The sequence below is a fragment of the Xiphophorus couchianus genome, chromosome 4 (genome assembly GCF_001444195.1).
Source record: "Xiphophorus couchianus chromosome 4, X_couchianus-1.0, whole genome shotgun sequence".
NCBI classification, from domain to species: domain Eukaryota; kingdom Metazoa; phylum Chordata; class Actinopteri; order Cyprinodontiformes; family Poeciliidae; genus Xiphophorus; species Xiphophorus couchianus.
Genome location: NC_040231.1, coordinates 1,004,754 through 1,027,896, shown reverse-complemented (window position 1 = coordinate 1,027,896; position 23,143 = coordinate 1,004,754). Strand labels below are relative to the sequence as shown.

General features: G+C 44.3%; 1 protein-coding gene and 1 long non-coding RNA gene across 3 annotated transcripts; both read left to right on the top strand.

Annotated features, from left to right (window-relative positions):
• The first annotated feature begins 2,058 nt into the window (after positions 1–2,058).
• LOC114143682 (CD82 antigen-like) lies at positions 2,059–22,310 on the top strand. 2 transcript variants are annotated; one of them, XM_028015969.1, is made up of 9 exons: positions 2,059–2,215; positions 12,430–12,502; positions 13,574–13,646; positions 17,186–17,307; positions 17,427–17,501; positions 18,386–18,484; positions 18,591–18,779; positions 18,884–18,967; positions 21,586–22,310. In XM_028015969.1, the coding sequence occupies exons 2-9, from the start codon at positions 12,440–12,442 to the stop codon at positions 21,658–21,660; spliced, it is 780 nt and encodes a 259-aa protein (XP_027871770.1). In that variant the 5' UTR covers positions 2,059–2,215; positions 12,430–12,439; the 3' UTR covers positions 21,661–22,310. The 2 variants fall into 2 exon arrangements, with proteins under 2 accessions (XP_027871770.1, XP_027871771.1); XM_028015970.1 differs by having other exon boundaries at positions 2,064–2,226.
• On the top strand, positions 18,977–20,744 carry LOC114143702 (uncharacterized). Its single transcript, XR_003595288.1, has 2 exons — positions 18,977–19,025; positions 20,589–20,744. It is a non-coding gene; the product is annotated as an uncharacterized LOC114143702 (long non-coding RNA).
• Positions 22,311–23,143: the final 833 nt, after the last annotated feature.

Here is a 23,143-nt window from a genome sequence, read left to right as displayed (position 1 = left end):
AAAGTTACATTTAAATAAAATGAAACTGAATATGTTAAAGTTTATATTGATCAATTAAAAAAGAATGCCTGAATATTTAAAAAAATATATTTAATTTCAAACAATTTAAACTTAAAAATATAAAAACTTTAAACATATTTTCAGACTAAATATCTTAAATAGACATAAACTGAAATAATAAAAAAATGTCTCAATTAAAATAAAAACGTAAAGTACTAAAAACAAAAACATACCAACAGTCAAACATGGTGGTGGCAGTATGGTGATCTGCGCTTTTAGCCGCTACAGGAAGGTTCTGGAGTGGCCTAGTTAAAGTCCGCAGCTGATTGAGAAGCAGGACCTTCACCACCGCGGTCCTGCAGAGGAGGAAACATCAGGAACAGACGAAGCTCCGAACCAGCAGCAGAACCAGGCCGGAGCGGCCCGGCTCATCTTGTAATACTCATGGTGGCCAGCAGGGGGCAGCAGCGCCCGTCCAAGCAGGAAAACTCAACAAGTTTTACCTTCTATTTTAATTTAGTTCTTATGTTTTATTGTTTATCTTGTTTTCTATTGTGGTTCTGATCCATTTGGACCAGATTACTCTTCCTTAAAGATCCAGGTGGCAGCAGTAATGATACCGGTCCAGATCCGCTCAGCAGAACCGGTGGGATCGGAACCATCTCCGGGCCAGTCGACCCGAAGGCGGTTCCGACTCGTCCGGGTGGGTTCTGGTTCGGTTCTGGGGCTTGAAAAGTTATTGCTACCCGAAAGACTTTGGAAATGGCTCTGGTTCGGTTCTGGACTTGAACAGAACCCCGGACTGCCCGGGTCAGCTGTGCTTTGTGAGTCAGTGAGGTCATGAGGTCACGGTGACGTCAGCTGCAGGACGGCTGGCGGGTCTGAGGAGAGGCTTTGTGTTCTGCAGACCGAGCTGACCTCACCCAGAGCGGTCCAACAGAACCGTGGATCTGGACTGATGTGACGTCAGCAGAACTTTTTCAGACTCCATGTTGGTTCATCTGAGCTGAAAAATCTGATGATCGGTTCGAGGTTACTGTGAATTTAACAGATTAGTAATCTCGTTCGGTTCGGTTTTCGGGGAACCGAACCGGAAACAGAACCGTCATCCTTCTAAAAGTTTTCACACGCCTTCATGTTCCCCACATTTTGTCTCGTTTCAAACTCAAGCTTCAGTTTATTTAAATTTCTGTGAAAACAGAAAAAAATTATTTCAGATTTATTTTTAAAATCTGAAAAGTGTGGAATACTTTTGTTTCCACCTGAGTCAGGACTTTAGAGAACGTCTGCAGAGTTAAAAACTTCTCCAGCTCAGTCAGGTCTGGGCTTTGATTAGGCCATGCTTTGAGCTAAACTATCCCATAAAATCTTTGGCTCTAAGTTCAGGCCGGTTGTCCTGCTGGAGCCAGAACCAGAACCTTCTGACCCACTGCTGGTTCCTCCATGACGCTAGAGGTTCGTTACAGAGTGTCTGAGGTCAGAACCAGAACCTGTGGGCTCTGGTTAGCTTCAGTGACTTCAGAGGAAGTTTTGATGCATGACTAGAAATGTGCAGCACACGTTTTCTGATTTTTATTTGTAAAAAACAAAACAAAAAACAGAGAAATGTAAAACAGCATGAATACTTTTGAAAGGTAACTTTAAAGAGAAAATCGGTTGAGAGATTTGATGCCAGAGAAAACACCAGACCCCCCAGGACCCAGACTAATGTCCGACCGAGAAATATTTATTTATTTTAAAATTATTTATTTAAATATAATTTTTAACTTATTTAAATATTTATTTAAATAAAATAATTTTATTTATTGAAATATTATTTATTTAAAAATATGTCAGTAATTAATAGTTTCTCCAGTTGACCTGGAGGCTTCAGTCGGTGAGGGCGTGGCCCCCCTGGTGGCCACCTCTGTGGACCGCCTCTGAACTTTAACGTTTAAAAAGCCTCTGATTATTAAACTTTACACAGTAAACAGCTGATCAAATATGAAATGACTTTGTTTTCTTGATCCGGCAGTTCCTCTGCCGGCCGCAGGGTGGCAGCACACCGGGGGGAGGGGTTCCTCCCTCCCCGCCAGTCCGCCTCCTCTCTCGGTCTCAACAGTCGCTGCCGCCTCGTTGTTCACTTCGACCCGCAGGTCAGAGAGTCCGAACCGCAGAGTCCCGCATAGAACCCGCACAGAACCCACTTCTCTCCGCGCCGCCGCCGGAACAACAGGTGAGTGACCCGTAAGTCTGGACCCGAACCCGGACCGGTTCCGTCTGTCTGCCATGGTGAACACGAGGCGTGCGCGGCTGCTCGGGTGATCGGGTTCGGATTGATCAGGGGGGGAGGCTCGGTTCTGCTGGGTTTGACTGCGTTTCTGTCGATTCGGTTCGGTTCTGACTGAAGGAGTTTCACCTGAAAGTTCAGGTTAGTCTGAGGAAAGTGAAACTGAAGCCAATCCGGCGATTCATCTGGACTTTGTTCCGAACTGGAAACTCAGAACCGGTTCGGATCTGGTTTCCGATTCTGGTTGTTCGGGTTCGGTCCAGTTCGGTTGGGAGCTGTTGAGTCCCGATCAGAATTTTAGATGCGTTCTGATCCATTCTGCTGGTTCCGCCGATCCAAATCAGTTAAATCCATGTTCTGGACCTCCCAGAACCTGAACCCGAACCCGGATCCATTTTAGTTTTAGAAGCACCAGCATGTCATGATGTGGATTCCTCCACCACAGAAAGTAGTCCCTCCTCTGTCTTCACTCAGAACCAGAACAGAACCAGAAACTGGACTCTGTGGATCTGAATTGTTCAGAGATGGTTCTGTGGACCAGAACTCAGTGACCCGGTTCCAGAATTGGATCAGGATACTTCACAGTAGAAAGATCTACAGTTCCTACAGAAGGTCCAGTTCTCCAAGAACTGGACCTGGAGTTCTGTAAGAACCCGTGTCCTGTGTCCAGGTCCAGTTCTTAGAGGAACCGAGTTCTGTAAGAACCCGTGTCCTGTGTCCAGGTCCAGTTCTTAGAGGAACCGAGTTCTGTAAGAACCCGTGTCCTGTGTCCAGGTCCGGTTCTTAGAGGAACCGAGTTCTGTAAGAGCCCGTGTCGCTGTTTGTTCCAGGCTGATTTTCTCTCTGGAAAAGGTGGGAATCGCCATAGCAACCGTTAGACTGATGGTAAAGTCTGTGGTTCTGGTTCTGGTTCTGCTTCCACAGATTTCTGCTACTGGTTCATGTTTTCCTTGGTAAATGTGTTGGATATGAAACTGGACCCGGAATATTTCAGAATCAATCAGTGATATCGGGTCTCTGGCTTGGTTTGTTGGTTCTTTCCGGTTCCTCTGGGCTTCGACTCGGTTCTGTTGGATGTTTTTGTTTTTCAACATTCATGTAAAGAAAAACATTTGAACCGATTCCGACTCTGTTCTGCTAAATATGGATACGATCGGTTTAACACAGGGGAGTCCAAAGTGGGTTCTGGAGGCCCGGCATCCTGCACGTTATAATCTCTGCCTGGTTTCAGTAACAACCTTTCAGCAGGTCGAGGTTCTTCAGCCTCTAATGATCCATCGTTGGGTCCAGGTGCCTTAAACCAGGGAGAGACTCAAACATGCCGGGCCTCCAGAACCCACTTTGGACTCCCCTGGTTTAACGTATCGATCGATTACCAATCTCCTAAAGTTGTAATGCAGCTTCATGTTGAGGCGTAGAATCGGAGACCGGACCAGACCGGACCAGAACGGACCGGACCAGAACGAACCAGACAGTGTGGTTCTCCAAGATGACTCTCAGAAGTTTGGACTTTGTGTTCTGGATGGGAACTGTTCAGAGAATGAATTATCAGGACAAGTTTCCTCAAGTCAAAATCATATGAAGTCTCTGTAACACCAACAGAACCGGGTCTGAAAGTCCTGGAGCCAGGTCTGGGGGTTCCGGAACCGGGTCTGGTGCAGGTTTCCTGCTAGCGGTTGCTTTGGCGTTTCCTCTGTGGCTTTCTGATGTTCTGGTCATGTGACCTGAGGTGTGAGTTGAGTCGTCATAGCAACCCAGGAATAAATGTCCAAACCTCCAAGTTGCTTCAGAATGAAAGCAGCAGAACCGGATCCGGCCAGAAGAAGAACCATCAATACTTCTGCATGTGGCCGCGTTGAAAAGTGGCAGAAATGATTCTGAACGTTCAGATTAATGAGTCCAAACCCGAGAATGGAAAACAAAATGTCTGCCGATTTATTTAACATGAGAAAATTCTGATCGTCGTTTTACTCGGAAATATAAAATCTCCAGACGAAGTTCATGCTGCTGCTCAGACCAACTAATAAAATACTAATTATTTATTGTTTCTCAACAATAAATAAACTTTAAACTCTAATAATCTTTTAACACTGGAGCTGGAAAACGTTTTAAATCCAAAATAAAGAAACAAAACAGAAACAACAAAGTGAAAGTTCTGATCGGACCTTTCACTTCTTTATCCTGAAGAACTTCTGATGGTTCTGCCACTGGTGGAAAAAGTCTGGCTCAGACGGATCAATCTTTTATTGGTGACCCAGTGCAGTGTTTCGATCGGACCAGGCCCCCTGAGGCCCCCCGCGGCCCCCGGCCCTGGGTTCTGGTGAATGTGGGTCAGAGTTTCACGGCGGCCGTCGATAAATCCGACTTTTCTTTGTGACCTTGATGAGGTTTGGGCTGCTGGAGGTCGGACCGGAGCGGAACGTTTGGGTCCTGTTGAGTCACGCTCAGCTCGGCCCTCAGGCGTTCCCGGCTCCAAACCGGATCATCCGGTTCCGAGCAATGTCGCTGCAGGGAATCGGGCTGGATGGAGCTTCAACCTCTTCCTCACACGACGAAGACGAGCAGAGGCTCAACGCTCCTCTGCCTCACGTCCAGAGAAAAGGTCAGGGAGTCCAAACCTCCAGAACCACAACCGGGTCTCAATCTGGTCAGATTCCCACGCCGGAACCAACCAGACAAACATCCACCAACCCAGACCCAAACCGGTTTGAGACCATTTTAACGGTTTTGATCCATTAAAACTGGATCTAAAATCAGGGAAAAACCAGATTCACACAATTAAAACGGTCTGAATCTACATTTCAAACCAGATCTGGAACTGGTTTAAAACCTAAACCTTTAACAATCCACATCCCAGAGCAGTGTGAACTGGAGCATCAAAACCAGTTAGAAACCAGATCTGAAACCAGTCTGAAACTGCTCTGGACCAGTTTAAAACTGGACCAGTTTAAAACTGCCGGGTTTTTCAGACACAGAAAGGAAAACATGATGACATCATTACCTTCCAGCCGTCGCCATGGAGACGAGGTAGTGTGACAAACCTGTGGATCGCTCTGTGGGTGGCCCTCTGACTTGTCGCCATGGTAACCGGCACGGCCGCTCCTTTCTGATCAAACTGGTTTTTCCTTTCTGTACTGGGATCTCACCCTCTTCCTCCATAAACTGCACTAATATTTGATCAGACATTCAGACAGAAAAACATTCAGTTTCTGATTTATTTCACATTTAAACCTTCAATGTTTAAAGGCAGACAGGAGAGAGTCTGAACTGTTTCACTCTAGAAGTAAAATTTCTACGTAAAACATTAAATTGTCAATCAGAGCTGAAGTTTGTCAAACTCTGAAACTTTATTTACTGTAGCAGGTTTGGAAGTTCACACAATCACAGTATTAGGGCCGTTAGGGTCAGTAATGAGGCCTATAGGACCCAACGGCCCTATTAGTGACCTTACTGACCCTATTGGTGACCTTACTGACCCTATTGGTGACCTTACCGACCCTATTGGTGACCTTACTGACCCTATTAGTGACCTTACCGACCCTATTGGTTACATTATTTTAGTTTTCATAAAGGTTTTATGGAGATATTTAAGTCTTCCTGATTCGGGCCCAAAGCCTGGCAGTAAGAAGGTTACTGACGATGGATTCCCAGAGCGAATTATGGAGCCTGGTGTCAGAAGCCCGTTGAAAGGCTGTTTACATCGTTTAAACTGTGTGATTATGAGCGTGAGTGGGAATAAAAATACCAGTAGGTATTTGGTTCCATATAACACAGTAGGAGTGGAACCAGTAAAACTTTAATGGATGCAAAAGCAAGAACCAACTGGATGACTTTGTGTTTCTGTGTTTGATATGATGTAAAGCACTTTACTGCTGAAATGTGCTATACAAATAACATTTGATTGATTGATTGATTGATTGATGGTTCTGGGATTTAACAGAAGAAGCGTTCCCACTCGTCCCAGTTCTCCCAGTATGTTCGGGTCAGAACCAGCAGGTGTATCCGGGCTCCTGGTCCTGCTGACTGATTTTGTCCGGGTGTCGGGTGTCGGAGCGTTGCCGTGACAAAACGCCGCTTCCCACCCAGAGCGGCGCCGCGGCGGCGGATCGGGTTTCCGCTTTTGTTTCCGTGCAGAAAGACGGCATGAAAGCTGCTTTATGTCCAACAGAACCGAACCTGGGCCACAGAACCGAACCTGGGCCACAGAACCGGACCTGGGCCACAGAACCGGACCTCGGGGAGGTTCAAAGTGCTTTACATCATAAAAGCGTCACGCAGTCATTGATGGAGAAACCAGAAACAAATATCGGGAAAATAATCAATACACCAAACATATTGATCTCTGTTCCGTCTCGTAGCGATCTGAGTGGCTCGAACTGGTTTCTAACTGGTTTCAGTCCAGATTTAAAGGAGCTCAGGGTTTCGGCTGTTTTTCAGTTTCCTAGAAGTTTGTTCCAGATTTGTGGTGCTTAGAAGCTGAAAGCTGCTTCCCCTCGTTTGGTTCTGGTTCTGCACACCTGACCAGAACCTTTCAGACCTGAGTGGTGTGAAGGTTGATACGACAGCACCTGCCCCCGCCCATCCTCAGGACGTTCTACAGAAGCACCATAGAGAGCATTCTGACCAGCTGCCTCTCTGTGTGGTGTGGAGGCTGCAGCGCCTCCGACTGGAAGAACGTGAGGAGAGTGGTGCGGACAGCAGAGAGGATCATCGGGGCCCCCCTTCCCTCCATTCAGGACATTTCATCCCAGCGCTGCGTGTCCCGAGGCCGAAACATCGTCAGTGACCCCTCACACCCCCACCATGGACTGTTCTCCCTGCTGCCCTCTGGAAAGAGGTTCTGCAGCATCCGGTGCAGGTCCACCAGGTTCTGAAACAGCTTTTTCCCACTTGCCATCAGACTGCTGAACTCTTAACTGGACTGCACTTAAAATCTGGTCTCCACTTCATACCTTGCACATGTACAGAGCTAAATAACTTCTATTTTACTGTCATTCCTGCACTTTATATTTTATATTCATATTTATATTCTGGAGTAACCTCATAACATTAGAAGCTCAAAACATTGTTCTGAGCCGTATGCAATGAAATTTCGTTCTGTATTCACCCTGTGCATGCAAAATGATAATAAAGTCAGTCTAAGTCTCAAAGGAGACTGAGGTCAGAGGTCATCCTCTGGCTTCCAGCTGTTTCAGTTTTGTTTCTGAACTGGTTTCGTTTCCAGTACCGGGAAGCGGTACTGGGAACTGTAAACGGACCGCTTGCTGCTGCAGCAGTCAGTGACGCAGCCCTGAACTCTGACCACTTCCTGTTCAGATGTTCAGGAAGTTCTCCAGGTGAGGACGGGTCCAGAAGCCGATCCGACCCAGAAGGCGCCGAGCGGCTCAGGCCTGAGGATGAATCAGAACCAGGAGCAAAAACCCAAACATGGTTCTGGTTCTGGTGCCAGGTGGGTTGGAGGACGGTCTGCACTGAAATCAAAGAGTACTGGTTCTAGAAAAATCTCGTCTGGAAAAATATTTCTTTCTTTCTTTAGTGATCAGTTTTTCCTGATGATTAATCGGATAAATTGTCTCGTTCTTCTCATCACTGAAGTTTATTTTATACCATATTAGAAAAACATTAAAAAGGCAAATAAACAAGGCCGCAAAGTTGTCGGTGCCTGTCGCGGCGGCAACCCTTGTACCCGTTGGTGGACACCTTCGGTGAGGGATGCCGTCAGGCTGAAGAAGGAGTCCTATCGAGCCTTTTTGGCCTGTGGGACTCCGGAAGCAGCTGATGGGTACCGGCGGGCGAAGCGGCATGCGGCTCGGGCGGTTGCTGAGGCAAAAACTCGGGCGTGGGAGGAGTTTGGAGAGGCCATGGAGAAAGACTTCCGTACGGCTTCGAAACGATTCTGGTCCACCATCCGGCGTCTCAGGAGGGGGAAGCGGTGCAGCACCAACACTGTTTATAGTGGGGATGGTGGGCTGCTGACCTCTACTCGGGACGTTGTGGGCCGGTGGGCAGAGTACTTCGAAGACCTCCTCAATCCCACCAACATGCCTTCTATTGAAGAAGCTGAGCCGGGGGACTCTGGGTTGGGCTCTCCAATCTCTGGGGACGAGGTCGCCGAGGTGGTTGAGAAGCTCCTCGGTGGCAAGGCCCCGGGGGTGGATGAGATCCGCCCGGAGTTCCTTAAGGCTCTGGATGTTGTAGGGTTGTGTTGGTTGACGCGACTCTGCAATATCGCATGGACATCGGGGGCAGTTCCCCTGGACTGGCAGACCGGGGTGGTGGTCCCCCTGTTCAAAAAGGGGGACCTGAGGGTGTGCTCCAATTATAGAGGGGTCACACTCTTAAGCCTCCCTGGCAAGGTCTATTCAGGGGTCCTGGAGAGGAGGGTCCGTCGGATAGTCGAACCTCGGATTCAGGAAGAGCAGTGTGGTTTTCGTCCTGGTCGTGGAACACTGGACCAGCTCTACACCCTCGGCAGGGTCCTGGAGGGTGCATGGGAGTTCGCCCAACCAGTCTACATGTGTTTTGTGGACTTGGAGAAGGCGTTCGACCGTGTCCCTCGGGGAGCCCTGTGGGGGGTTCTCCGGGAGTATGGGGTACCGGGCCCTTTGATACGGGCTGTCAGGTCCCTGTATGACCGGTGTCAGACTCTGGTCCGCATTGCCGGCAGTAAGTCGGGCTCGTTTCCGGTGAGAGTTGGACTCCGCCAGGGCTGCCCTTTGTCACCGATTCTGTTCATCACTTTCATGGACAGAATCTCTAGACCAGCCAAGGTGTTGAGGGGATCCAGTTTGGTGGCCTTAGGATCTCATCTCTGCTTTTTGCAGACGATGTGGTCCTACTGGCCTCATCAGGTCATGATCTGCAGCTCTCGCTGGAGCGGTTCGCAGCCGAGTGTGAAGCGGCCGGGATGGGGATCAGTGCCTCCAAATCCGAGGCCATGGTCTTGAGCCGGAAAAGGGTAGAGTGCCTTCTCCGGGTCAGGGGGGGTGTCCTGCCCCAAGTGGAGGAGTTCAAGTATCTCGGGATCTTGTTCACGAATGGGGGAAGAAGGGAGCGGGAGATCGACAGGCGGATTGGCGCAGTGTCTGCTGTCAAGCGGGCGCTGTACCGGTCCGTCGTGGTGAAGAGAGAGCTGAGCCAAAAAGCGAAGCTCTCGATTTACCGGTCGATCTACGTTCCCACCCTCATCTATGGTCATGAGCTTTGGGTCATGACCGAAAGAACAAGATCGCGGATACAAGCGGCCGAAATGGGTTTTCTCCGTAGGGTGGCTGGGCTCTCCCTTAGAGATAGGGTGAGAAGCTCAGTCATCCGGGAGGGACTCAGAGTAGAGCCGCTGCTCCTTCACATCAAGAGGAGCCAGTTGAGGGGCATCTGGTCAGGATGCCTCCTGGACGCCTCCCTGGTGAGGAGTTCAGGTCCCACCAGGAGGAGTGGAAAACCCAGGACACGCTGGAGGGACGATGTCTCTCGGTTGGCCTGGGAACGCCTTGGGATTCCCCTGGAAAAGCTGGAAGAAGTGGCTGGGGAGAGGGAAGTCTGGGCCTCCCTTCTGAAGCTGCTACCCCCGAGACCCGACCCCGGATAAGCGGAAGAAGATGGATGGATGGATGGATGGATGGAATAAACAAAAAATTAAATTTCCTTTTTAAATAATAAAATAAACATTTTATTTCCTTAAAGTCAGCAGCAGTTTTTAAGGAATAAAATAGATTTTTTTTCCAGAATGTGAAGCGAAACTAGAAACCTTCATATTTACAGACATTTTAAGTTAAACAAAAGTCCAGTTCTACACAGGCTAGCTGTTCTAGTTCTGCATGTGAAGCGGTTCTGGTTCTGTTGGTCCGTTTCATCATGAAGGATGACCTTGGTGCCTGTGACCAAACGGGTTCTCCTCTCCCAATGACGAGTGGCGAGACCGAGGAAGATGAAGGCTGATGTTTATCTGCTGTTGTCTGGGTGGCGTCACCGAGCCGGGCGGGTCCGGTGCCTGGTACCGAGGAGGAGGAGGAGGAGGAGGAGGAGGAGATGAAGGAGTGTTGATCAGACTCGTCTGTGTTTCTTGTTTCAACTTGCAGCTCCGATCAGGAAGGAGATGTTCCCCTAAGTTAATGAATCACTGAAACTGCGAGATACTGATCAAAATCTGGATCAGGATCTGGATCAGGATATAGATCAGGATCAGGATCTGGATCAGGATCTGATGTGAACGGTACAGCTACAGCTTCTCTGCAGGTTTGCTTCAGTTTTTACTTAAAATCTGAAGAACAAAAATCTTCTCTAAGGCTGCATCATTCAGTCCAACTCCAGTCCGTTTGTTTAGAAAGTCCGGTCCGGTTGGTATGAACGCTGTACGTTTCCATGGCAACAAGAATGCTAAATTCTGCAGTTTTAGAGATATACTGGGTTCACCTAGTGGCTGCTGGTGGTTCTGCAGGAGCTGACTGCTGGTTCTGCCAAAGAACCTGTGAACTGTGTTAGAACCGGGCTTGGGTGATTTGGGTCATAATCGGGTCAGGACCGGGACATGTTCCTCAGAGCTCCAGTTTATCGGCTGGTTTTGTTCTGCGGCTGGTTTTCGTTTTAAACGCCCCCCGGATTACAGAACGGCTCGTAAACCAGAACCTTCTGGGTTCCCAGCGGCGCTCCGGACCGGTTCTGCTTCCCTCTCCCAGCTGCAGAACAAACGCTGCTTCTATTTTTAACGCCGCCTTTATTTCAGAAGCACTTCTTCATTTTTAACCATAAAAACTTTGTCATGTTTGCAACCAGAACCAGAACCTGGAGCTCTGGGAGCCTCAAAGCCGTCTACTCTTCATCATCTCGCATGAAGAGGAAGAAAACAGATGAAAATAAGAGATTTATGAGCTTTGTTCATGAATTAAATGTAAAACTTTGAAGACAATATTTGGAAGATATTTCCGAACAGAAACGGATCCAGCTGGAGGAGAAAATATTAAAAACCATCTGGAAACCCGATTCCACCATGAAAGGAAACATAAAAGTTAAAAGTCATAACTAGGAGAACAGAAGTCATGACTGAGTTATATTCCTGTAATTAAACTTTAAAACTGAATCATGACTTTCTGTTGGGCTTTTCTTTTTCCTTTTATGGCAGCAATGAGTTTCCATACGAGTTGATTTGTCATTGCATCTCCAATTAGAAAATAAAATAAAATGTATATATATGATAATAAAAGCATTCAGCCCCTGTGGTTCTGTAACAGTGACCCAGTCCTTGCCTAACCGGGTCGACTGCAGGGCTTCGCTGCGTTTTTCACCGGATCGCCATGGATTTATCGGACAGCAGAGCCTGGTGATGCATTCAGGTCACGCTGGATTTTCCAGAGCCAGGAGTCAGTCGGTGGCGGCTTGTTTTAAGCGGATCGATCTGAATGAGTCACAGCCGGTTTCCACCAGTACAGCTACATGCTGGTTTCCATTACAACCAGTAGGGCTGCTGGTTTTCAGTTGACATTTTTAAAATCAAAGAGAGTTGTGACGTTAAACATTAAACAGGAGATGAAGAACATTTCTGTCTGATCGCTACAGTTTTAGAGATCATTCAGAAAAACTGGGCAGATTCTCCAGGAATGGGAAATTCATTTCTAGCTTTTCAGTTCTTCTCGGCTACATTTTAATTATTTCTGTAAAAACTTCATTTTTTCTCTGTAAAATTTTTGTTGAAATATAATTTATAATTTCCAGTTGTGTAATTTTTGAACATTTGAAGGAATCTGGTTATTCTGATGTTTAAGAAGCAGAAATTATATCAATCATAACTGAACTGAAAGTTTATTCAGGGAGAATAAAAGGTTTTTTTATACGGCACATGGAAATATGTTGCTTTTATTTAAGTTAAATATCAGGAGGTAATCGTAGTAATTTCCTCCCAAGCCTCCCAGTGTTTCCATTATTCCTCAAACTGGTCGTCTTTATCTTCACCCAGACAGATTCCAGTTTCCCCAGTTTGAGTCGGGTTTAATGACTGAACAGTTGCAGATGAATCTCCTGCAGGAAGGCAGGAAATATTTCGGGGTGGGAGATGGTCGGACTTTAACTCATAAATAAATCAGCTGCAGAAACGTGAATATTAATGAGTTCCACCATAAATCACCTAGCTTTCTGTTAATTTCTGTTTCTCTGCTTCTTGTTTGCAGATAAAGCACGATGGGGAAAGGATGCCTGACTGTCAGCAAGTACTTCCTGTTCCTGTTCAACCTCATCTTCTTCGTGAGTTTTTCTGCTGCCTGACTCAGTTACTTATAAAAATCTGAGTCTTTAGTTAAACTTGAAAACTGATTTTCTCAGATGTTGTCCATCCAACCTGACTGAGCTGGAGACGTTTCTCGGTCAAATGAATATAAAAAAGCTGAATAGAAATGCGCTCCACACTTTTCAGATTATTATTTGTATAAAACTGCTGAGGACCATGAATGATTTTTCTTCCACTTCACAGTTTTTCTCTTTATTCATTTTTTATCATTTTTAGCTAAAGAGCCGTTGTAAGTTTGCAGATTATTTTACAAACTGACATTTCACTTAATTAATAAAAGTACAAAAATAGAAAAAAAAATAGAAATCCAATTACTTTCAATTGTTTGTATAATGTGGTTGGTTTATTTAATTGTTAAATTAATGTCTAAAACTGACAAACTAAACTGAAGGGAGTTAATGCTAATATATTGATTTATTTGTATTAATAGTTTTGAAAAAGATTTAGATTCTGATTCTGAGACTTTGCTCTGCTGGAAACATTTTTTCAGATGTCTGACTCTCATATTGGCCCAATTTGAAGTTAAGAAACTTATAACTGAAATACCAACATTTGTTTATGAATTAATGATCTGGAAAACAAACCACCTCTATATAAAGGTTTTAAAAACTGAAAAGCTCAAGCTGAAACATGATAGAAGAGTGGTGCTAGCTTAATAAGTTTAGCTTAGCTAGTGCAGTTTACCGTTAGCTAAAACAAGCTAACAGCAGGCAAACAAAATCTTTTCTAATTTCACATTTTATTCATACATGTTTGATACTTGTCATATTTATTAAAAAAATATCAATAAGCTGGATTCCTTTCCAAAGCTAATGTTAGCATGACTCGGCTAGCATTAGCTGGATGTAGCGGCTAATTTTCCTGCTCATTTTAACTGCAACTGTTGCAGTTTTTACATGAACGCGTTTAATGTTACGTTAGAGATTGGTTAACCTTTTGAGCTAGTCATTGTTCTGTTGGCGTAGACGTTTCTTTTGGCAGACCCAGACCGTTCTGTGACTCTTTTCTGTTCTCATGTCGCTCTCCAGCTGCTCGGCGTTGCCGTCCTGGGCTTCGGACTCTGGCTCCTCCTGGACAACGAGAGCTTCACCGTGGTCATTAGTAAGTGTCGCATCCGGCTTCCCGTCATCCTGACCAACTCAAACATTTCAAATGTTTTCCTGACGAAACCACATTTAGTTTGACTAAACCACAAATGAGGAAATCAGTATTTCCATTTTATTTATAACTGCATTGAAACCAGAATAACCGGGTCACAAAACTGGACTTCACCTTAAAATGACTTTATTCTCCACAGCTGATTATCCACTTCACTGATTATCGAAATAAAACGCATCACATGACTCATAGATAAAATGTATTTTAACTGAAGATGAACCTTTAAACTGCTTTATTTTGCTTCTGGGTTTGATGTTTATAAATTCTTTAGTCCAGAATGACGCTGAATGTGAGAGAGACTAGCAGCTTTTCCTCTGTTGTTGGAGGGTTTTTTGTTTTTAAAGCACCAGTCACTCAGAGGAAACTCAGGCTACAGAAACGCTAGCAATGCTGCTACTCCACCCCCTGACTCTCCACTAGGGGGCGTGTCTGAGTAAGATGAGTCTGAGAGTCGTAAACTAAAAGAAAACTCAACTGCAGTATCACGGTTTAACCCAAAGAGGGCAGCACCACGATGGTTTTAGGTCAAAATGTTGCAAAATTAAACAAACTTGCATGAATAAAGCACAATTTGCATAGAAACATAAAAATAGAATCCTTAAGCAGCAATTTTACAGTTTATCTGCAACAAAAAGTTGATTTGGGGTATAATTAATCTTTAAAAGATGGAATAATTTCACAGGATTGAGGCAGATGTCAGAACTCTGACATGATTAATGTCCAGGATTGAAACTTTACAGAGTGTGATAACTAAGAAATGGCGACCAGCCGTCATGACTTCCTGTTTGGTCTGCTAAACGCGGTGGTTTGACGCAGTCAGAACCGCAGCAGCCGATCATGATGATCAGAGATTAGCATCAGGTTTAGAGGAAGACGCTCTAGTCTGAATTTAACCTGTTTTACAGCATTTTGTCTGCTTGCAGAGTTTCTCTGTTGCAGTTGTTTTTTGTGTATTTGCGTGTTTTGGAGTTTGCATCATGCATGTTTGCTGCGCGTTTACACCTGTCAGCCACCGTATTTTAGATCATGAAAACATTAAATCAACCAAAAACAACCAGCGCTAGCTAGCATTCGATCCACGGTTCATGATGAGGGTGAAAAATGTTCCCAAACCAAGCCGGTGTCCTGTCAGATCAGCATATGATCTTATTTAATCAGCTACATAGAATCATGGCGTAGATCGTCACACACTTTGTTATTAACAGCTGTATGACATCCTGACTTAGCGGTTTAGTAGGTAAATGAGTTTATACGGCGTGTTGTAGCTGACTGCAGCTTTAGCTAGACTCTGCTTTAAATACACTTTGAAACCACGACAAATATCTATCTAGTTATCATTGAAAACAATTTAATGACTTATTTTCGTCACAACCGTCCGCTATGCTGAACTGACAGCTCCTCTGGCGGTCAGACTTCTTAATGCGCATGTGCAGACATGCGTACTCACTGCTTTAATGCATGCTACTCTGATAGAGCAGCGGTCAGACATGAATAGCCGCAGTGGAGCCTGTCTGACAGCGGAAAGTAGGCAGAAGATGTTTAAATCTGACCGGGTTTAATGTTGATGATGTAAAGAGCTGAGTGTTTATGTGACGTGGTGATGGAGACGCAGTGAGCCAGAGGCGAAGCGTGGTGAGGATGAGGAGAAAGAGACGCGCAGTGTCAGCGGACATAAAGGCTGTGAAGCAGAATGACGGAGCCGAACACTGAGCGAGTGTAACGGCGCGGGATCCGGGCCGCCGGCGTCACTGAGGACGTTTGTCCGCTCAGCAGGTGTCCTCCGCCGCACACTGGCTCCTTTCTGCTGCGGCCAGCATCAGCATGCATCACATCACCGCCTTACTCATCACCGCGCCCTCAGGGCTGCCCAGCTGTGTGCCTGAACGTAAATAACACGTATTGATGTTCAATGGGACGTTTCATGAAGCAGTTGTTGGGTCGGAGTGACGTCCGCAGCGAATCAGTGATAAGCCAGACTCAACCAAGATGGCGCTGAGTCAGACAGAGAAGAACGGAAGCCGACTTCAGGTCCGAGTTCAGAGTCGCTCTGTAAAGTTTCACCGCCTGAAATGAACAGCAATGATTTGGGTCATTTATCTTTTTACAGAACAATAAGGGTTTACTTTTCAGAGTGTAATGGTACAGATACCACAAAGGAATTAATTAATTTATAAATGTCACAGTTTGAAGCTAAATCTTTAGTTTTATGTAGTTAATAAGCTCGCCATTTAGGTTGAAGCTAGCTGCTTAGTATGAAGCTAAATATTTACCTTGCTGGCTAAATATTTTAAAATAAATATTTGCTGGTATTATTTATAATTATACAGGTTTTATTTCTATTAGTAGAAGTTCTGCTAATATTTTAAAGCAACAGAACCAGAATTTGAAACTGTTTCATAACTTAGATTAGCGTTTAGCATTGCTAGCGCTACTAAAACATGGCTCTCTGTGTGAATTCCTGGAAGGATCCAGATCTTCCAAACCCAGCAGCACTTCCTGTGATTAGAAGTTTTTCTTTTTGTTTGTTTGTTTTAGTTTGTCAAATAAATTTTTAAAAAAGTTTCAATCAAACTGAAAGTTGTCTTTCCGGCTAATTTGTTTGTTGCATCTGTAGTTCAGGCCGTAGCCACAGTGACCCATAGGCCTGATAACAGAAACTACAATCCGAACTATCTTAGGATCCTGATTCTGCTGTTTAGATTTAGGAAGAATTAAAATATTTGGCTCAGAATGGAGGAAAATAAAATGTTGTGGACTGATTCTGGTGCAGCAACATGTCTGGTTTTCCCATCATGCAGTGCAAAACGTGGTTCCAGATCTGATCATGTGGATCTTATATGCTGTAACATGGACAAGGATTTGGTTTTTGGTTTGTTTTTCAGTCACTTTTAGTTTAGTTCCCAAAGTTCCTTACTCAGTACACTGGACATTTAATATTTTTTCTTTTTCCAGTTGGGTTCACCTTTTAAAAACCACAGATGGTTTCTGTGTAGTGTAAAAAACAACGTGACAGTTTCTGAATGCTACCAGAATACATTCAGTGAAGCTGAAGTGATACTTTTTAAAAACTTCTGATATCACCAACAAGGCTCCAGCAGAAGTGAGACTGAGCCTGGAAAAACCTTTAAGTCACAGCTGTCTAAGAAACCATGAGTTTATTTTTACTACGTTGTTTTATTTAGAGAGCAAGCCACGGTTTCTGTTAGCGCTTCCTCCAGCTGCGGGGCCTGCTAAGGTCAAACCAGCTGTTCTGTTTTCAGCTGTGGTGGTGAAACGTCTGTTGAGTAAAGTTCAACATTATGTTGAAGTTTTGGTTTTTGATGGCTAAGAATTCTTTATGTAAAGAATATTGATTGCTTCATTTAGAGGTTTGCTTACCTAGCAGCTCCATTTCCTCCCCTCACCTTCTCATTTTTTCATTTTTTTTCCTATAAACTTTATTAAGCAAGTGGTAAGTAACGACTGCTGGCGTTTCTCCTCAGATAACGTGACGTCTGTGAAGGTGGCCTGCTACATCCTGGTCGCAGTCGGTGCGTTCTCCATGCTGATGGGCTTCGTCGGCTGCGTGGGAGCCATTTACGAGATCCGCTGTGTGCTGGGCCTGGTGAGTCCTGGAGCTCATCCAGATTATTTCCTCTGGATCTCCGACAGATTATTTCAGAATAACTTTGTTTGGTCGGATCAGGATTCCTGCCTAACGTGACTCTTCCTCGTCTTCCTCAGTACTTCACCTGCCTGGTTCTGATCCTCATCGCTCAGATCGTTGCCGGTTCTCTTATCTACTTCCAGAAGGAAGAGGTGAGTGATGTCACTTCCTCTTCAGTCATATTAGTATCTAGGTTTTCAGTTTCTCTTCTAGGAAATGTCGACTTCAGCATTCAGTTTGTGGTTAGCCCAGGAAGCTCTCTGATTGGCTGGTTGGTGATCACATGACAGGACAACCTGAGAGACAGCAGCTGGTGCTCTGGCGCCCCCCGCTGTTCAAACGGGGGCGTTTATTTTAATCTGCTGCATATTTTAAAATTTTTAATCATATTGTATGTTAGTCTTTCTCTCTCCCAATATTTTCAGTGAATTTTGTTTTTATGAATAATTATTATTTTATGTTTAGATTAAATGTATTTTTTTTCTAAAATACTTTCAGGCGACATGAGTTTGTGCTGCATAAATAAATGTTTGAAAAATATATTTATTAGCGTCTATAAAGGCAACACATAAATTTATCCTTTGAACAGGTAAAAAATAAATGTTAATTACTTTGTAAAATAAATAAATAAAGCAATATGTAAATAAAATTATTTTTAAAAAACTAAAATGAAAAAAAACATAAACAGCAAGTAAAATAGTAAATAAAAGCATAATTAAATGTAATAGAAAAAATAAATGTGTTCAAAATATTTAACATTTATTTTAAATAGAAATAAACAATTCAATGAAAAATTACCAAATAAGAAAAAGGAAATATAAAGTGAAAATATTTTACAGTTTTATTATTCAGCCAATCAATACATTAAAAAATAAGGAGAAATAAAAATAAGAATGAAGGAAACGGATTGAAATTGTTTATATTAAACTCATACAGAAAGCAGATTTATTTTATTTATGTGCTGGTTTTTTATACGAACCAATCTGGATCGCCATCAGAACCAAACAGGCTTTTCTAACTTCCTGTCGTCTTCCAGCTGCACAAAGAGATGTCAAAGGTCATCGGCGAGGTGCTGGAAGGTTTCTCCGACAATAACACGAGCACGGAGCGGGCCTGGAGCTTCGTCCAGAAGAACGTGAGTTCAGCGCTAAGCAGCCTCGCTCTGTTCGGATCGGAAACCGATCCGGGACAGAAACTAGTTCCTTTAGCTGTTGTTTTGATGACCTTTGACCTCCCTGCAGATGGAATGCTGCGGCTGGACAGACCATGAGGACTGGAAGGTGAACCAGGTGATCAAAAACAGTTCTGAGGTTCTGTTCCCCTGCTCCTGTCAGAACGTCTCCATGACCCACCTGAACCCGGCCGAGTCCGACCCGGAAAACAGTTGGCTCTGCAAGTCCAAGACGGCCGACTGGCCCGTTTACAGCACGGTGAGAAGAACGCCCCCCGGTTCAGTCCCGCCGAACACAGCTCAATTCAATTCCAGTTGAATCCGGTTTTATCCGGCTGAATTCCCGTCTGGTTTCTGCCTCAGGGTTGCTCTAAGAGCGTGGAGAGCTGGCTGCTCACCAACATCAGCGTGGTGCTGGGGGTCAGCGTGGCGGTGGCATTCATCGAGGTACGATTTGTGTTTCCTGAGAACATCGCAGAACAAACAACGTAGAACGAACATCGCAGTACAAACAACGAAAAGCAAACATCGCAGAACGAACAACGCGGAACGAACAACGCGGAACGAACATCGCGGAACGAACATCGCGGAACGAACATCGCGGAACGAACATCGCGGAACGAACATCGCGGAACGAACAACGCGGAACGAACATCGCGGAACGAACATCGCGGAACGAACATCGCGGAACGAACACCGCGGAACGAACACCGCGGAACGAACACCGCGGAACGAACATCGCGGAACGAACAACGCGGAACGAACAACGTAGAACGAACATCGCAGTACAAACAACGAAAAGCAAACATCGCGGAACGAACAACACAGAACAAACATCGCGGAACGAACATCGCGGAACGAACATCGCGGAACGAACACCGCGGAACGAACACCGCGGAACGAACACCGCGGAACGAACATCGCGGAACGAACATCGCAGTACAAACAACGAAAAGCAAACATCGCAGAACGAACATCGCGGAACGAACATCGCGGAACGAACATCGCGGAACGAACATTGCGGAACGAACATCGCGGAACGAACATCGCGGAACGAACATCGCGGAACGAACATCGCGGAACGAACACCGCGGAACGAACACCGCGGAACGAACACCGCGGAACGAACATCGCGGAACGAACACCGAACGAACACCGCGGAACGAACACCGAACGAACACCGCGGAACGAACACCGCGGAACGAACAACGCGGAACGAACATCACGGAACGAACATCGCGGAACGAACAACGTAGAACAAGCATCGCGGAACGAACATCGCAGTACAAACAACGAAGAGCAAACAACATAGAACAAACATCGCAGAACGAACATCGCGGAACGAACATCATAGAACGAACATCATAGAACGAACATCGCGGAATGAACAACGCAGAACAAACATCGCAGTACAAACATTGCTGAACGAACATCGTAGAACGAACAACGCAGAACAAACATCGCGGAACAAACATCGCGGAACGAACAACGCGGAACGAACATCGCAGAACAAACACCGCGCAACGAACATCGCAGTACAAACAACGTAGAACAAGCATCGCGGAACGAACACTGCGGAACGAACATCGCAGTACAAACAACGAAGAGCAAACAACATAGAACAAACATCGCAGAACGAACATCGCGGAAGGAACATCGCGGAACGAACATCATAGAACGAACATCGCGGAATGAACAACGCAGAACAAACATCGCAGTACAAACATTGCTGAACGAACATCGTAGAACGAACAACGCAGAACAAACATCGCGGAACAAACATCGCGGAACGAACAACGCGCAACGAACATCGCAGTACAAACAACGTAGAACAAGCATCGCGGAACGAACACTGCGGAACGAACATCGCAGTACAAACAACGAAGAGCAAACAACATAGAACAAACATCGCAGAACGAACATCGCGGAAGGAACATCGCGGAACGAACATCATAGAACGAACATCATAGAACGAACATCGCGGAATGAACAACGCAGAACAAACATCGCAGTACAAGCAACGTAGAACAAACATCGCAGTACAAACATTGCTGAACGAACATCGTAGAACGAACATCGTAGAACAAACATAGCAGTACAAGCAACGTAGAACAAACATCGCAGTACAAACATTGCTGAACGAACATCGTAGAACGAACATCGCAGTACAAGCAACGTAGAACAAACATCGCAGTACAAGCAACGTAGAACAAACATCGCAGTACAAACATTGCTGAACGAACAACGCAGAACGAACATCGTAGAACAAACATAGCAGTACAAGCAACGTAGAACAAACATCGCAGTACAAACATTGCTGAACGAACATCGTAGAACGAACATCGCAGTACAAACAACGAAGAGCAAACAACGTAGAACATGTTGAAGTTCTGTGTCGGTGGTTGGAGGGAAACTTTAGGAACATAAATGATCAAAGAGTTAAGCTAATTAGCAGCATTATTACAAATGTTGGTTGAGGCATTTTCCTCACATATTACATATACTTCTAGAAGTGTTTTGATACCATCTAGTGGTCGGAGGATGAACTACATGGAAGTGCACAATGAGCAGATTAACTCAGTAAATGATCGTAACTCAGAGCGAGGTCGTGTAATAAAAAGGTTTTGTTATTGTTTTCTATAACTGATATATTAAAACAGACAACATGTAATCATTATTACTTATTCCTCATCATTTATATGTTATTTTTTCATAGTCTAAAGTAATCCTTTGGTTCAAAGTTACATAATTGAAATATATACGTAGAAATATATATGTACCGTTTCAACAATTATACCTTAATTACACGTTCTCATTAATACTAGAATTACTCATTTCCATTCTTTATCTGCCAAGTGTCGCTAAAGAGCTTCAAACCCAAAATTAGAAATAACTTTTAGAAGTATGAATTACATAAACATATTCTATACTGTAATACAAAAGGCTCTTTATTGTGCAATGGAGGATAGAAAGGAGTCCGGCTCCCTGAGGAACGCCTCAGCTCAGGGACGGACAGGAATCCTGGAGCTGCTCCTGTTCTAATCAGATGTTTCTGTGATCTGCAGGTGCTGGGGATGGTTCTGTCCGTCTGCATGTGCAGAAACTTCCAGGAGGATTACAGCAAAGTGCCCAAGTACTGAGGAACTGGGAGGAAGAGTTCAAACCAGTTTCAGCCTGGATTTGCTGAACTTCTGTCCATATGTTAAATAATGAGTATTTTCTTTGTTTTATCAGATTTTCCTTCTGCTTTTGTCAGACTAGTTTCCTTTAAGCACTTTAGAAACGTTTGTAGTTTTCGGATCCGAACGATGCTGAAAATGAAAATGAAATTAGAAATTCGATGAATGGATGGAGTAAAAAGCGAGCAGCTCTTCCCAGTCCTCCCAGTTGGAGCAGCAGGTCTGGATCGGATCTCTGCTGGTTTTTACTCCCACCAGCTGACATGTGAAATGTTTTTAGTACTTTGTATATAATTTAAAGGATTATTTCTATGAACTCCAGCAGGTTTCCTGTATTATTAAAGTTTTCCTCCTGACTGTCTGGGTTTAGTGGTACTACACATACTGGTTTCCAGTTTAAACTTTACTTTAGCTTCACAGCCAGTTTAACTCTGAATTTAGTGGAGAGCTGACAGAAACCTTTGAGCCTCGCTGTATTTTTTAAAGTTTTTGTAATGTCTGAATTAAAAGTGGATTAACTTTGTAATAACTGGTGGGATGAAAACGTTGTGGAGGGAAAAAGTACTCACATCATTTATTATGTTTTTGTCAATAAACTGAACAAAGTTTTATGTTGGAGGATTCATTGTGTTACCGGTTGGCATGTGGTTCTGGTTCTGGTTCTGGTTCTAGACGACTCCTCACCGTCTACAGGAAGTTAACGTTGATGTTACTTTGATTCACCAACTGAAGCCAAACTTTTTACTCCACTGGTGAAGAAAAACAGCAGAACGTTTTCCTGCAGGTCTAACGCTGGACCTGAGCCGCTGACCCGTTTGGCGCCTTCAGGACTGGGTTCTGATCTGTTTGTGGGTTTCTGGGTTTCAGTGATAAATAAGGCAATACTGTTATTAATAAATAATTAATACATACTCAATCAAATAAATAAATGTCCACATAAAATGAAATACTGATTTTAAATATTTTCTAACAGTGGATGACAAAATACTCCCTGTTTCATTATTTCACTATTTGCTGTTTTTTATTTATATATTTTTTCTTCATGTTTTATTCTGACACTTATTTCTGTGGACTTTTATTTGTTTAAATCCGTTTTTATATCAGATTTTTTTTATTCCATGTTCTATTTAAATGAGGTGGACTTTTCTAAGTAGCCTTACAAAATAAAAGTCAACATAAAAATAAAAACATTTTGAAATGAATACATCAGGAAATGCATAAAATAGTCTTGAAATAAAATCACAATTGATGAAATTGACTAAATAAGCCCATCGTTAATGGTTTGTTTTTACATGTATTTTTCTTCTGTTTTATCAAGAGCATATTTATGGAGCTAATACGCAGATATTTATTTATTTGGTGTATTTATTTATGCCCTGCGACAGACTGGCGACCTGTCCAGGGTGTACCCCGCCTCTCGCCCGGAACGTAGCTGGAGATGGGC

What these genes read in the sequence shown, in the direction of transcription:
- LOC114143682 (XM_028015969.1), top strand. Translation starts at nt 12,440, where the DNA reads ATGGGGAAAGGATGCCTGACTGTCAGCAAGTACTTCCTGTTCCTGTTC. An exon ending in TCCGCTGTGTGCTGGGCCTG is followed by an intron (nt 17,308 to 17,426) that starts GTGAGTCCTGGA and finishes CGTCTTCCTCAG; the next exon opens with TACTTCACCTGCCTGGTTCT. An exon ending in TCTACTTCCAGAAGGAAGAG is followed by an intron (nt 17,502 to 18,385) that starts GTGAGTGATGTC and finishes GTCGTCTTCCAG; the next exon opens with CTGCACAAAGAGATGTCAAA.